A 15,789-nucleotide genomic window follows, 5' to 3' on the forward strand; every position below is an offset into this window, starting at 1 on the left:
TATGGGCGTGTGCATCGCAAAATGGTATGGAAATGGGGTGAACTTGTGGCACGCATGCAGCTGGAACAAACCAGTGGCAGTAGCACTGGGTGCCCAAAAAATTTGAGATCCAATGTCCAGTATTGATGTCATCTGACCATGCATGTGACCTGACTGGGGTGTTATTAATATCATTACAAGGTGGGCGAACCCAAAGCCAGGAGTGTGCAGACAGTAAACGCATCGAAGATATCTTAGCACAAGATACGCTGGTGCGTTTTAATAAATTTGATGTTGACATCAACACGTAAGGTGTTCTTGCACGCTGACAGCAGTAATGTCGCCTGCTGCTATGTACCCTAACATAAGCGTGCCCCACCTCTTCAGCTCTGTAGAAATTGCAGTCTCAGCATATGAATGTTTGCTTTTGTTTGGGATTCAACGGGATTTGATGAGGGATTTCATGGCTGTCACCAATTGGGCTACAAGAACTGGTGTTCCGCTCCTCCCACAAGTTAGAAGCTCCTGCAGGATTTGGGGCTTGGACCCCCGAAAGGGCACACATTATAGTCATCACTTGCAAGACAAGCCTTTAGGAAAGCTGAAGGGAGCCCCTAGGGCCTCGCACAAATTCTTTTCCATGCATGCCATCAGTATCAGTAAACATAACATAACATAATGCAGTCGCATGACCAAGGATGCAGCTGCTGGGAAGGTCTTCTTCTGCGTCCAATCCCCCAGTCAAGAGGGAAATATGCTCATTTTGCTGTCAGCTTGGCAGCTCATGGATGCAAAGAGGAACGCTTGGGAGGGAAGGAGTTTGCGGTATGTCCCGGTCAGAAGCGAAAGCACATAAGCAACGTTTGATTTTGCCTGCGACAGCTGGAGATATTCGACGTATATACGATATTCGCCCTCGAAGAGCCCTCGTTTGAGATATGAAGGCAATTTTGAGGAAACTTGACACTGTGGATTGCGTCCTTGGATCAAGGTGCTAAAAAAGCGCGGACGACAGCCTGACTCAGGCTGTCGGAGCACTACAAGGCGTCTGCAGTTCTGTCCGTTGACCAGATGACTGTCAGCTATGGCTCGTGAGCCACCAATAAGAATCAGAGAGTAACAAGCAGAGGATGCATATGTCAAGGACTGGATTGATATCAACAGCGGGCAGAAGTGCAACGAACGAAAAGGTAACAGGATGTTAGTGAGTCAGCGTCTCATCTTTCTTTCTTACGCAGGCGCACTGGAGGTTCTTCTATGCTTCAAACACTGTCATTCGCGTTATGTTTTTCGACGATGCTCAGCATTGCCAGCTGCCAATCTGCTGGTAAGGTCTTTCGGAAAGAGATTTTGTTCTGATCTGCCGAACCGCTCAGCGAAGTCTCACAGCAGGACTCTATAACCTCTTGTTCTGTTCAACAGATCCGACAGAATATATTAACAAGACGCTCTGTGACGTCTCTGACGCGCTGAGCTATGTCACACTGGCCTCCAAGGCTGACCTCAACAATGAGGCCAAAGCGAGGTCAACAGATGACTCAGCCCTCGCCAGGCAGATCAGTCAAGTGACCATCCAGATGGCAAAGCTCACGGTAGGCCGCCAAAGCTGCCTCTCTGTCTGCCTGAGCAGATCAGGCAGATTGTGTTAGGCAAACCATTCACTAGTGGTGTGACTTGTGCTGCTTTCACTAGTGCAGCTTCTGCTGTCAAGGCAGAAGCCCCTGCTTACCATGCTGGAAAGTGTGTCTGCAGATCTCTACTTGCTGCTGAACTCACCAGTCCTTAGAACAGCTTCTGCTGTGCTGTCAGGGTCCTGCTATCGGGGCTGGCAAGTCTGTCCGCTTATTCTCAAGATCAGGGCAAAAACATGAGCTACGACGAATTCTGTGCTGCAGGCTGCGGTCGTAGCGCTGGAAGCCGAAGGGGCGACTGGGTCTCCAGGCATCCCAGGCACTCCAGGTGAGGGACACTTCTGCCTCCCTGACCAAATTAAGACATTGGCTGCTCTCAAGAACAGCCCTTACTACTCCAATCCAGGAGGATCACTTATCCCTATGCTGGACTGTAGTGAGATCTAGTGAGATCTATGTCAGAGACTCGTCAGCAAGGAGAAGACCCAAGCTGCTGCCATCCCCACCTTTGGAGCAGGCTGAGGACTTCCTCTTTTTTCGTCACTAACGAGTAGAAGAAAATCCAAAGACGCAGCAGAAATTGCTGACACTGGTGGTGACCCAATTATTGATGGATTGCTTCAGGAACTCCAGGGCTGGCCGGTGCTTCTGGACCAACCGGCACCACAGGGCTGATGGGACTAAGCCTCACTGGACCAACTGGATACACCGGTGCAACGGGAGACACTGGAATGCAAGGCCCCAAAGGTGAATTTCTTTACATCCTTGCCATGGTTTGTGCCCATGGTTGATTGGGTCTCGCTTGGATCTGGCAAGTCAGACAAGGGGTGCAGCCTAAACTGCAGCTTGTCTGCAGGATGCACCTTGCCTCTTGGCAGGAAAAGAGTGTGACAATCATCATAATCATCCTCAAAATGATTTAAGCAAAATCCCTTGCGTAGTAGGAAGGCACCAAAGACGCAGGCTGCAACTGTGCAGACTGCAGTTCTCTTCAATGATGTTGTTAAGTGCCTGCTTTCGACAATGGTAGTTGAATTCTACTTAATCTGGCTGTTACCTGCAGGTGTCACCGGTGTAGTGGGACGACCTGGAGAGCAAGGCCCAACAGGTAGTTACTTGATTTTCTGATGATATTTAGACCATCTTCGTTTAAGCCTTTGCTACACTGCAGCACACACGAGCTGTGATCAAGCAATCAAAGCAAGCAGAGCACAGCAGGACATGATAAGTTGGTGTGACGTTTTGTAAATGTCTTTATGAATTTGTTGTCCGTATGTGGCACTGCAGGGGAGACTAGTCCGACAGGCGACACCGGCATCACTGGCCCAACAGGTCCGTACACTAGAGCATGTGCTTGCACCTGCACAAGCATGCTTGCATTTGCGCAAGCATGCCTGCACCTCCTTAGCCTCTTGCATGCCGATCAGGCAGCGCTTTATGGAAGTGTTGCGTTGGCCTAGCCTACAATCCGGAGCTGTCTCCATTAAACCAGTCACTCAGATGCAGAGCTGCTGCAGCCTTCAGTGTTGCTGTTTTCCCTGGAATGAGCTCATCTGGCCCCTTCGCACCCCTAAACACTGTACATGTATTGTATCTGGCCCGGCTGGCGGGGGCGCTAAGAATACTGAGCACCGTGACCACGGGTGATTGAGTCTTGCTTGGATCTGGCGAGTCCAACAAGGGATGAAATTTTGGCAGCCTTAACGTGCAGCTTGTCTGTAGACGCACCTTGCCTCGGCAGGAAAAGCATGAAGTGATGATCAAGAGTGCATGTTCTGTACAGGGGACACCGGCGTCACTGGTCCAACCGGAGACACTGGAGCCACGGGAGACACCGGCCCAACAGGTGCGCGCATGTGCCTGCTTGATGCCCACACCTGCCCAAGCATGCACTGTCCTCACTGCTTATCTGACAAAAGTTTGCCAGACTTTGTTGCTTGGAAGCCAAGCTTCCTATTCAGACACTGTGCATGCTATTTTCTGAATGCCAAAGTGCTCAGATCAGCTTGCAGGCAACCTGCTTTCTAGAAGCTTTCGTTTTAGCGTTTCGCGAACACTAGCTCTTGTTCTTGTAAGCCACCGCTTGGTGCATCTGAGAATGTTCTGCTGCACTGGCCTTTGGAAAATTTTGGCAAAGCAGATTCTCAATGGTGCATCTGAACATGTCTTGCTCGACCGGTATGCTGTATGTTTTGGCTTGTATGAGTATTGCTATAGCAGTCTCAAGCGCGGTGCATGTGAATTTTTTTTTGCCGGCGCTGAGGGCGTCTGTGAACAGTGTGATGCGTGCAGGCGGCTGCCCCTTTGCCGGCCACGCGGCCGAGAGCCTCAACTTCACAGAGCCCCAGGGCACTACCGCCACAGCCCTGTCCCAGTACATATCCTCCACCGCGAATTTCTTGCCGCAGAGCCTTGCACAGACCTTCCTCTCCCCTCCAACCGGCGCCAGCCTCGCGAGCATTGCGTTCACATTCCTCTCGGCGAATTTCCTTGGAGAGGTCACCTTTGCCGGGTACGTCTACGAGTGGGACGTCGCCGCGGACGGGCCCGTTGGACAGGCCATATTCGCGAGTCCCCCGGCCGTCTCCACCGCGCCGCCACCACCGGACGGGGGGGCCTACATTACCGTCTTCAATTCGACGACGTGCGCCGCGCTCGCGGCAAACACCACATACGCGGCGATTCTGTCGACGGCCGGGTATTTCACCGCCGATCAGAGGCTGGATCTGGTGTCCATTGCTCAAGGGATTGACCCATACCCGAATGGAAATCTGTTTATTGCGTCGGGTGGGGCAATTAGCAATGACACCCAGCACTTCACAAGCACCACCTGGGCGCCATACTCATCCAGCCGGGTAGAAGACATTGCCTTTGCTGTCACGTACCTGTGACTGCATTTGATGGCATTTGGACCGACGGAGGAGCGCTAGCAAAGCTTGCTCAGCAGACCTTGTGGATATTTGTTGATCATGCATGGGGCTTTCACGGGCATTGTTCTGTACTGCTGAAGATGCACCGCATGGGAGGGCAATGTGTACATATCAGGCCTGTCATGGTGCCTGTTTGCATGCAGTGCATTGCTACATCAACGGACAGTCATGTATAGCCGCATGGCATGCACAGCATTGCAACTAGAGCCGGCCTCATTGCTTGTATCAGCTAGAGGAGGGCGTTCTGCATTTATTGTCATTATTAATATTACACGCTTTTCTTGGCAAAAGGCAAGGTACGTCCTGCAGACAAGCTGCAGTTAAAGGCTGTTACAATCCTACCCCTTGTTGGACTCGCCAGATTCAAGCAAGACCCAATCAACCGTCACGGTGGACACGGTGCTCACTATTTGTACCGCCCCCCGCCAGCCGGGTTCTGCATTTGTGAATGGTGTCATGTCATTTGGGCGTCGTAAAAGGCATGCTCGACAGATGGACACAGCTAATGTTAACACAACTGCATGCAACTCCAATATGTCCAAAATGGCAGAATGCTGAACCCAGTGCCAGCATCAGTCAACCACAAAACCCTAGCTTTAAATCGAGGGTGAATCTGAGTAGCATCCAGGATTCTCTTGTACGACGGTGCTGAAGACTAGGCTCTGCTCTCCCCCTGTCATCCATTTGTTGCACAGAGAAGGGTGGGGCTTGAATGCGGCTGGTGTTTCTTGCAAATTTGCTAGCGTCGTACTGGTGAGTACCATGACTTGTAACAGTCTGTGCGCGTGCCAATACATGCAAAACAAGATTCATATAAGTTCGGAGTATATGGCAGGAGTGCTTATATCCAGGGGTGCTTGCGCAAATGTTGGAAGTGCAGCTGAGTCAGAGCGCTTCAACGTTTTTTCCGTTCCCGAAAACAAACTGCTCTCAAGGCCGCATGATGCAGTGATTGGTTCTAACAGCCGTAAGAGATATACTAATGCCCACATCTCCATGACAGTCACGCTTTGTAGGAATTCTGGCACCACATTTTACCTTCGATCTGGTTAATGGTGACCATGGGACAGCCCGATCGATCTTCCAGCAACAGCAGCATATTTTACATTGAGGCAGGTGTCTGTAAAATCCACGCTTTACTTGATTATAGAAGGCATTTGATCCTTTCTAACTGCCTGCTTCCAGGACATGCCAGGGCTGCATCTAGCCTTGACAAGGCTGCCTCGAACTCGTCACCTGCACAAGCAACAATGCTGAGGCCGCTGCAGGACCGCGAACGAGGCCTATGCGGCTCGCCTCTGGCCTTCACCAAGGCAGCGTATGTTGCAGCACTCCCCACAATCCGCATGAAGGGCAGCCTGAAACATCACAGCGGCTGCGTCAACCACATCAGCTTCAGCGAGAGTGGTACATCCTTCTGAGGCTCAAATTTGATCCTGTTCTAATCCCTTCATGCGTGTGGTGTGGTGCCCAACAAGTGGTCATTCAGTGTATTGGAACAATTTGCAGCCGCATGCAGCACGGATCTGAGCATCAAGAACTTTGGAGGCACAAGACAGCATCCTTCCCCCACTGAAATGTTCTTGAGACCTTAGTGTCACCTCCTCACATGCTTGGCTTTGCCAGCATGAAAGTCCATTGAAACCATTGTCGTCATGCTACAAACGTCGACCCAACATCGATTAATCAGGATGGTGAGGCATTCAAATGCAAGATATTTTCATGCCAAAGTCATGCATGCAGGTGACACGCTCCTGAGCGGATCAGACGACACGCTGATGGCGGTGTGGGATGTGGAGCGGAGGAAGCTTCGTGGCTCTGTAAGGACTGGCCACTCCGCCAACATCTTCTGCACAAAGCACATGCCGGCCACAGGTGCGGGCAGGTGCATGCACATGCTGATCGGGCACGTGCATGCTGCAAAGTGCGCAAAGGATTTGATGATGCTGGCTGCCTGGCATGGGTAGTAGTGCCGTGGCTGTCAGTTGCTACTTGGCGGACACAGGGGTCATATTTCTGCATGGGTATGCATTGGCTGTGGAGATTCATTCATGCTGCAAATCTATGGCCCTTTCTGCAGGGGTGATCCATCTTTAGCTTTTGCAGGCCCATGCAGGCATCCCACTAGACAGAATGGCCGACAGCAACAGCAACATGGCTTCAGCAAGTGATGTGTTGTTTTGCAAAATTGCAGGGGATCGGGTGGCAGTGACATGCGCAGGGGACAGCGAAGTGCGGGTGCACGACCTGACTGCTGGGCGGGCCATGGAGATCTACACGTGAGTCAGCACGTCCGCCTTACATTCCCCGGTCTCCACCACTCCTCTCGTGAGAATGAGCACCAGCAGCGCTGATGCATTGAGTCTCTTGCCTTAGCCAGCCATCACTGAGATTCAACGATCTGGTATCACAAAAGTGGTTTTCGAGATCAGGCTGCGGCCATGGCTGCAGTGTCAGGTGATCTGTCCTGGGACTCCTATAGGCTAGCAGGCGTCACATGGAGTGTGTTTAGTCACCAAAATTGTGATAAGTCATGATCAGGTGATGCTGACATGGCATGCATGTGGCTGCGCAGGCACCACGACAAACGGGTGAAGAAGCTGGTCACCGAGGCCGGCAACCCCTCGCTCATAATCTCCGCGGCAGAGGACGGCACGGGTGCGCAGGCAGAGTCTCTCAACAATCATTCATGGAACTTTTGCAGCCCATTCTTGCTTCAAGCCCTGGAGAAATCTAGCAGCATACAGCGTGCAACGATTTCTTTTGTTGCTAGTAGCCTGGCAGCTCTGCATGGCCAAGCCATGCCAATCATCTCCGCAGTCACTTTTGCACCCAACGAGGACTTCAGTTCAAGGTCTCCTTGGCAGTGCATGCACGTGAAGTATCTGACAAGCTGGCATGTTGGTGATCATGTCTTAGCAACCGTGTGTCCAGGATGAGATCTGCAATGTCGAAGACTGTAATTGAAAATGCAGTATCGTGCATCCCTCAAACACTCGAGACGCCACGTCATGACGTCATGAAGGTCACGTCATGCACGCTGCGCTGCGCAGTGCGCCAGCTGGACAGGCGGCAGCCGAGCGGCGGCCCGGCGGTGCTGGTGTACGTGCGCTCGCACGGCGGCAACCGAATGATGGAGCTCAACTCTATCTGCTCCCCAGCGCAACGCCCGAACCTCTTCGCCGTCGGCGGGGGCGACCCATGGCTCCGCGTCTTCGATCGCCGTGTCACCTCCTCCGTTGGCCGCGTCAAGGTGTGTACGGGCTCGTTTGTTGTGTCACATGATCTGTCAGCCTTCTCTCATGCAACTAGAATTTATGCCTCTTCTCTGGGCGAGATAGCGTGGCGAGATAGATTTTTGCCTAGTCCACATTTGGCATTTCCTAATGCTCCTTGTACAGAGAAGAGGCGCAGCTTCCCCCTGTATGAGATAAGCTGTCACACAAGCCGTGCCCACGCATGGTAGGCCAATTTTCAAAGCCAGCCGAAGTAAGCAGGCTATGGGGCAGCGGATATGTTCTTGAAGGCCTTCAAATATCTCTTTCCTTTGACTGAAATCCTTAAAGTGCGCTGAGGGGCTCAAGGGAAATGCAGGGCTCTTGGTGCTCCCCAAGTTCTGGAATTTGTCTTCACAAGTGCTTTCTAAGAAGGCATGTGCGTGCACATTCACGCAGGCCGTGGCCATGTACTCCCCAGCGGTGGGTAACCCGGACTATTTCCACGACACAATCACAGGCGTGGCCTGCTCTGCGGACGGCCGCTGGGTCGTGGGGAATTACCTCGACGACGCCGTTTACCTCTTCCCCCTTGACGGCAACGACGCTCCCCCGGCCGCCGCCGAGCCGCCAGCTCCCGTCGGCCGATCCTTGCGGCGGGCCCGCCGCAGCATGTACGCAGAAGGTGGCACCTTCTCTGATGTCTTCGCTGTACCTTCTTGCTCAAATGTGATCAATCTTCCAGCTTGTCCTAATAAAGTAAAGCTGCAAGGCTTGTTGTCGATGCGCGATGATTGCAAGGCAACTGGTTATTTATGCTTGTGTTGGTATGAGGGGATAACTATCTTGACGCCCGCTTTCTTCTCTCCCTTCCTATCGCTTGTCCCTCTCTATGGAGTCTTCTTCGTGGAGATTGTGCTGCGTCACTGAAGTGAACATCCCTCTGTGTCTATCTCCTTGAATTTAAGGTTATCTTGTGCCGATGTGTGCAGGGACGCAGGAGAGGGATGAGGCAATGGCAGAAGCGGCGGAGGAGGGAACGCTGGAGGACGCAATAGACGCACAGTTGGACGCGCAGCGCTCACGCATGCCGGGGCAGAGCAGCCGCCAACGGGCCGAGGTCCTCGCCGCGCGCGCCGGCCGCTTCCGCCGCGAGGGGCGTGTCGCGGTGCGCTGCCGGCCCTGTTGTTCATGCATATGAAATATCGTTTCAAAATAGGGACTTCTCCTCGCTGGTGCTTACCTTCCTGTCAAGGGGAGACAGGCGTCTCGTGATCAGTCCTTGTTAGGCCTGATTGGGGCTCTCAAAGTGAGAAATCTGATACAAACTTGTCTGCTGCGATTTCGTTGTGGGCAGCAATTTGGCAAGCTAATGATGTCTTGCACGCATGACATCTTGCAGAGTACGTCCGTTCTCTCTTCTGGAAAGGGCCACTTCATTTGCAGCAGCTTTTCGGCAAGTGTCTCTCAAGTTAAGGATGCTCTTGACGATGACACTCTTAAGCTCCCGGATCCACACGAGGCGGGGGTATAAGCTTCTGACCCCTGCATGGGCCCAGTATGCGTGCCTTCGCCTCTGACAGTGTTCAGCTTGGGCCAATTCTGCAGCTGCCACAAATCTTCATCCTTCCAAAACTTGTCTCTGCCATCTCAGTGTCTCAGACACATGGTACCCTCAGCGCGTGCATATTTTCTAATTAGTCAGCAAAGCAAGCCAATGGACCTGCATGTTGTCTTTACTGAGTGCTGGACACCAAGCGTGGCAGTTGTGTTTACTTTATCCAGGGCATCTCCTGTTGCGCAATTTCTGTTCCATTTATGGCGGCCAGACCTATGGTGTGCAAAATGTTTTCTGCTTGCAGGAGGCGGTGGTGTGTGCTGCGGCAGCGCTGCGGCTGTCGCCGCGGCTGGGCCGGGCCTTCTTTGAGCTGGCGGCGTGTCACGAGGCCAGCGGCAACTACGACGCTGCGCTGCGAGACGTGGAGCTTGCCAAGGGGTGGGTCTCCCGGGGGGCTCATGAAATATGTAATTCTCTGGTATTTAGAGTGGCCAGGTGATCTCTTAGGTGGGGTAGGTGAGAAAATCCTTCATGGGTTATGTGGTTGCGCCCTGTCTGCTGACATTGGTTGGCTTGAAAGTTTGCATAGCGGAGCCATCCCTGAGAGCGTCGCAGATCTTGGGGAGATGATCATTCAATCGTGTCTGCTGCATGGAGCATTTCAATGGATGATCATCTCTCGTTTATTTGGGGTGTTCTTGGAGATGACTTCAGTGATGGCATGCTCTTGTGGGTGCTTGTAAGCACTGATGGTGATTTGACTCATTGTGATGTGCATGAGAGTATGTGTGGGAGTGCTGCAAAATCTGATATATGTAATGTGGTGTGGCCCCGCCAGGCTGTGCTGGAGCCAGGAACTGGAGGATTTGGAGGAGCGGCTGCGCGCGCACTTTGCAGAGCAGTTTGTCCAAGGTGGGCTTCGCACTCCTAGCCACCCCTTCTGTGCACATAAGTAACACTGCCAATTATCACCAGTGCACGCCTTGTAGTATCGCATGCTCTTTCTTGAAGATTAGCGCATGCTCTTAGTTGCAGAAACTCTTTGTATGTGCATTGGGTTTTGCACCTGCCCAGCAAAAGTTTTATTTATGATAGAAGATATGCCAAAATGAGGATTCTAATTCTGCCATGAATGCAGGCGCTGTGGTTGCGACGCACAGAGCCGTGCTGGCCGTTGACTCCGATCCTGGGGAGGCCGAGGGAGGTCGTCCTTCTCATTCGATTGATCACGGACATCCAAGAAGCAGCGCGCCGGCATCATTCATTGACGACATGCTGGACACCGGCAGCCGACCGCGGCGCCGCGATCGCCGATTCCGCGCGGCAATGGCACAGACGTCGTCAGCCGCGGCCCTGGCAGAGCTGCCGCGCGATCGGAACTTTGCCGCCGCAGCCGCCGCTGCATCCTTGGATGCAAATCAACTCACACCCGCCGATAGACAAGCACTGTCAGGCGCTGCAGCCGCCGCCGACGTGCCGTCTGCCGCAGCCCAAGAAGCGGCTGCGGCGCCGTTTCATTCGGCGAGAGCCGCTCGGGACACAGCGGCAGCGGCCGGGGATGATTCGCCGGCGGCCTCGGAGACGGAGCCGGAGCAAGCGGACTCAGATGGCAGCGGGGGGTCGCAGGCAGATTCTTTGGGCCGGTTGCGCCGCCGCGGCCGCCGGCGCGCGCGGACGCTCGCGGCGGCTGTAAATATGGAGGAAGAAGACATCCGGGCCATCGCCGAGAGCATGCGGCGTGTGCGGCAGGTACGCTCATAGAAAGATTCTTTGTAGGAGCCATGACCTGTTCCAACTGGCTGTGCACTGTTCAATATCTGCCACTGATAAGCAAACCATCGCTGCCAACCCAACACAACGTGCATGATACAGCCAGAAGCTTTTTTTGAGAAGTGTGCTGGCTGCATTCCCCCGTATCATCAATGCTGTCAACTTTGTTGCACCGATGACCTCAAGGTCAGGTAATTAGTACACGATATCAGAATCGGGGCAGAAGCTTGAAGCAGGGCTGCAAATATGTTACTTTATCTCTTACCATGTTCCCCAACTCTGAATCTCCAGTTTTTCAGCTCCTCATTGTTGCATGCGAGTGCACGTCAGTTGAAGATGAACACCGCTGTGTGTTTGATTGCTCCAGGTATGTGATCATTAGGGAGAAAGTACTCAGATCTACCTGATTTTGCACCACCAAATTTGCATGCATTCTTGGGCAAGAACAATTATAGGATTGCCAGAATGCAAAATGCACTTTTTGAAGGAATGCAGGCGCATCATAACGTTTGCGATATGAAGATGGGCAGGTGCCAGACTGCCTACAAGACCAATGAGTCTGGTGGCTGCCAACAGCCCTCTAAGATTTGGTTATAACTGTCGAAGTGAAGTCCATGTTTGCCTTGCAGGAGATGCTAGCGAACAGCAGCAGCAGCAGCAGCAGCTCCGACAGCGATATGAGTGACAGCTATGACATCTCAGAGGGTGACGAGGTCTGGATCGACGAGGAAACTGTGCAGGCCATAGCGGGGGAGCCGACCGGCTTTCTGGAGGCGATGTCAGCGTATAGCGATGATGACTCAGACGGTGAGTCAAACGATGACTCAGCGGCGTCTGCCGAGTCACTGCCAGGGGCCGCCGAGGCAGAGAACGCGCTGGAAAACTACCTCGCCGGCGGCTGGGATTTTGTGTGCGTTGCTCTTGACATGCCAACCACTTCCGTGCAGATGACATCGAGCAAATGGTTTGCATATCTTTGTGCACATTGCTGGCTGCCAAGCTGGCATGATGACTCTGGTTTTGGCACTGCATGGCGATGTCATTGCATGCAATATTCTGTATGTCCAGCGGATGAGGCTGCTCATGTGTCGAGTAGACTGGGCTGCAGTGTTTGAGCTTGGTCATGCAATTGCCAGACCTCGGTCCGGATGAAAATCAACACATGAGCAAGTTTTGAAGCGCCTCCTGGACAGACAGGACATGAGGACGTCCGGCTGACTGGCTAGGGAGGTTTCAAACTTCATTTTCAGTGTCTGCTTGGTGCAACAGCAGGATGGCGCAGAATGCTGCTGAGGAGGAAGACAATCTGGATTACAGCGGGAAGGAGTGGGGCACCGACTGCGAAAGTATGCTCCTTGTCCTTCTTATTGTCCTTCTTATTTGTACATGCTGTTGCTGCCAGTGGCAAGGTGGCTCTGCTGACAAATTGTTGCCATATCCTCTCCCTTGATGAACTTGCCAGATCCAAGCAAGAACCAATCACACATGGGCACGGTGCTCAATGTTTCTAATATCCCTCCCGCCTGCCGGGCCCCCCCTTGTCCTTGTGCTCCCACTACGTTGGTCCCTGCTGCATGCTTTGCATGCTCCCTCACCCAAGCGCTGCATCCCTGCAAGCTATCCTGCTTCCAAAACTTTGCACGAGATCTGCATCAATCCAAGCACAATGCTTTCTTAATGGTGTCCATTGAGGGCACCTGTGCATGCTGGAGAAGGTACAGCGCTGGAGAACAGCTTTGCTGACGTGGCAGCTGATGTCATGCAGGCGACAGTGGGCCGGCTGAGAGGGGGACCGGGCGCGTCGCGGAGGTCGGCAGGAAGCTAATTGACGGGGAGCCGCCCAGGGATCCGCCCTGCGATGCAGATGGGGTGGAGCAGGTACGCCTCATGCCGCCATGCACAGAATTTAGCCCCCAGATTCCTCTTCCTGGAATATGTCTGCTGGGCCACGTGATGCAACCTGTATGCAGGAAGTTGAAGTTCCTGCGGGTCCTCAACCGAGTCACACCAGTTTCGTGCCCACCGTGGTCGACCCACTCTAGGTACAAAAGAGAGGACACGCAGCTCAGAGCTCGGTGCAGCCACAGCAGCATTTCACGATATGCACGTTGGGCTTGGTGATCTCAGTTCAGTGTAGCTCTCAGGCAGCCATGTCTCTATTTCCTTGCGTGCACCCTGTCTTGATTGGAAGAGGACTGGTATGGGTTAGGGGTTAGGGGATTTGCTAATAATTCTGTTAATTACCCCTATATGGGTGCAGGGGTACGTGATGCGGTACCGCGGCCACATAAACCAGCAGACCATCAAGGACGTCGCGTTTGTTGGCCCGGACGACTCCGCGATCGCGGCCGGCAGCGACTGCGGCCGCATGTTCCTGTGGGACCGCGCCTCAGGTGGGTACCAGCACCTTTGCGTCCCGAGCATCTGCAGTACATGCAGGGACAAGATTGCAGGGTTCTAAAGAGAAGGACGCTGGAAACCAGCCCATGCACACAGTCACTGACCTCTTGTGGTGAAAAGTTTTGAGCTTCAGAAGTCATTTGGGTAATTGAGGTGTGGGTGCGGTTTTCTCCAAATTCCCATTACCCGCGGGGCCTACAGTGGCAGTAGCTGTAGGTGTTGGAATGAGTTCTCGCATGCTTGGTCTACGGTGTGCAGAGAAGTCTACCGTCCAGCTTCCAATACTCGAGGGGACACCAAAGGTGAGGTAATCTGTGCTGTGGCGCAGGCCGGCTGCTGACAGCGGTGCGCTCAGACAGGGAGATTGTCAATTGCATTGCGGCGCACCCGCACGAGCCGCTGCTGGCGGCATGCGGCCTCGACAGCAGTGTCAAGCTGTGGGTGCCCCATTATGGAGGCAAGTTCCTCAGCAAATCCTCTTTGGAATTGTGCTGCTGGGACGGAGATGTCACTACATCTTTGCTCACCTTGCACTCGCACCGCGATCTGCAAGGCAGCCCTTTGGGCTTGCTCTGGCGCTCACAGTTCCCTTTGCTTCGTTGCAGTTGTTTGAATTTGCGCTGTGGAGGACTCTTGCTTTGGCTGTAGGAGCAGCTTAGCTTGCCTGTATTGATATGCACCCGTTCAGGTCACAATTGTGGCTCAAATATTGCTTCATTCTCGCTGTAGAAGCACCCGTCAGATGCCTAACCTGAGTTCAGAGCCGCTTGGAGTGTGACTGGGCACTGTGCAATCCTGATGCAACGATCAGAGCTTGCCCCAGCCGTGAGGAGGCAGGTTTTCGCTTTGCAGTGCATCGCCTGGGGATGCAGAGGCGCTACCTGGAGGAGATGGCAGGCAAGAATGCGCAGAAGATGGCCCACCACCGCGTCAGCTTCGTGTAAGCCGCTGCTGCTGCTTGAACAGCTCCATGGACGCAGCTGGAGTTTTCACTGGGAGGGGCTTGATCGCTTGATGCAGCACAACACAAGCGGGGAGCTGCTGTACAGTGGTATTGTATCATATATTGGTAATTGGTCTTGTGTATATGTTGAATCTTGTGTATATGTGGAATCTTGTGTGGATCACCTGGAGTGAAGACCTCCTGGAAGGGGCAGGGACAGTGGCACCGGCATCGGGCCCATTTGTGTTGTCTATGTGTATAACACAAGAGTACTGTCCATCGTTTTTATATGAGAGTTAAAACCTTTTGCCAGCGTGTTGGGGCTTTGCTGGCTATTAGCGGCAAGGACGATTGTACACAGCGCTCGACTTGGGTGAGCGCCTTGTGAGTTGCTCCGAAGGTTGCGTCTTTTCCCGATACCAGCTTTGAAGCGGTTAGACTGGTACAAGTAGGGTGGGTAAGAGGTCGTTTGGTACAGTGATGAGGGCGAGATCCCTCGAGTGCCTGCCCGGCCCGTCTTGTCAAGCGAGCGTCGGTGGGCACATGGCCCGTTTGCTGCCAGGCAGAAGATCGACAAAAGTGCCCCTTCGCTTACACGGCCGAATCTGGGAGTGGGATACAGGACAGTGTCCTCCCGCGGCACGGGATCCTCGTCACGTTACTTGCAAAATATGACATCACGCGTTCGCAATCCTGAGGCAATCATCTCGAGCAGTCGTGGCAGCAGGTCGAAAGACAGCTCAACCGCAGAAAGTGCCAAGGAAGGCTCTCATCCACACATTTCTAAAACCCCGAAGGTTGTCATCCACCCTGATAAACCCTGCCTCCAAGAATGCGGTTCAGAAACAGCTGACTAAGCACTACGGAAATCTTCAGGAGTCCGAGATCTTCAATGAGATCCTGACCGTGCCAAGCGCCCCAGCATTGAGGCACCAAACCAGGGCTTCCCCGTTCATTCGAAAGCATTAAGATCGAGCTGTGAGCTTGTGCAATTTTTTGCCCGCGGCCCCCTGGCTGGCTCGAACGCTGCGTCAGGGTACAATCCGCATACGACATCTGCACTGGGACTGCGAGCCTGGTGTGGAGTACCAGCCTGCATTCATAGTTCGAACCTGCGAGAGTGCCAATTGCTGGCCCACCGAGGCCCCAGCCGCCACCCAACAAGATGCCCGAGGAAGGCCGTGCGGTGGCAAAGGTGAGATATCTGATGCGGGTAGGAGCTTGGCAAGCCGGTGGTGTGGATGGTCAGGGTGTTTGAAGTCAACACAGGCGCAAGATTTGCGTGTGTGCCTGGAAATTCGCCGGCGGCCTGCGCCCTAGGGTGTCCCTGCGCGCCCAGCAGCCATCGCTGTAACCTGCCCCT

The 15,789-nt window shown here is 53.5% G+C and overlaps 2 protein-coding genes across 2 annotated transcripts; both read left to right on the forward strand.

Annotated features, from left to right (window-relative positions):
• Positions 1 to 1,275: 1,275 nt before the first annotated feature.
• On the forward strand, positions 1,276 to 4,501 carry COCSUDRAFT_63648 (hypothetical protein; the record flags this gene model as incomplete). Its single annotated transcript, XM_005647781.1, has 7 exons — positions 1,276 to 1,306; positions 1,402 to 1,571; positions 1,875 to 1,938; positions 2,235 to 2,357; positions 2,898 to 2,942; positions 3,394 to 3,456; positions 3,903 to 4,501. The coding sequence occupies 7 exons, from the start codon at positions 1,276 to 1,278 to the stop codon at positions 4,499 to 4,501; spliced, it is 1,095 nt and encodes a 364-aa protein (XP_005647838.1).
• Positions 4,502 to 5,790: 1,289 nt separating this feature from the next.
• On the forward strand, positions 5,791 to 14,903 carry COCSUDRAFT_66257 (WD40 repeat-like protein; the record flags this gene model as incomplete). Its single annotated transcript, XM_005647782.1, has 16 exons — positions 5,791 to 5,947; positions 6,284 to 6,415; positions 6,735 to 6,819; positions 7,116 to 7,198; positions 7,594 to 7,793; positions 8,215 to 8,440; positions 8,748 to 8,923; positions 9,618 to 9,751; positions 10,152 to 10,225; positions 10,452 to 11,062; positions 11,713 to 11,993; positions 12,356 to 12,429; positions 12,849 to 12,961; positions 13,344 to 13,476; positions 13,812 to 13,940; positions 14,336 to 14,903. The coding sequence occupies 16 exons, from the start codon at positions 5,791 to 5,793 to the stop codon at positions 14,425 to 14,427; spliced, it is 2,700 nt and encodes an 899-aa protein (XP_005647839.1). The 3' UTR covers positions 14,428 to 14,903.
• Between the last annotated feature and the right edge of the window lie 886 nt (positions 14,904 to 15,789).

The sequence above is a fragment of the Coccomyxa subellipsoidea genome (genome assembly GCF_000258705.1).
Source record: "Coccomyxa subellipsoidea C-169, whole genome shotgun sequence".
Taxonomy (NCBI): Eukaryota; Viridiplantae; Chlorophyta; class Trebouxiophyceae; family Coccomyxaceae; genus Coccomyxa; species Coccomyxa subellipsoidea.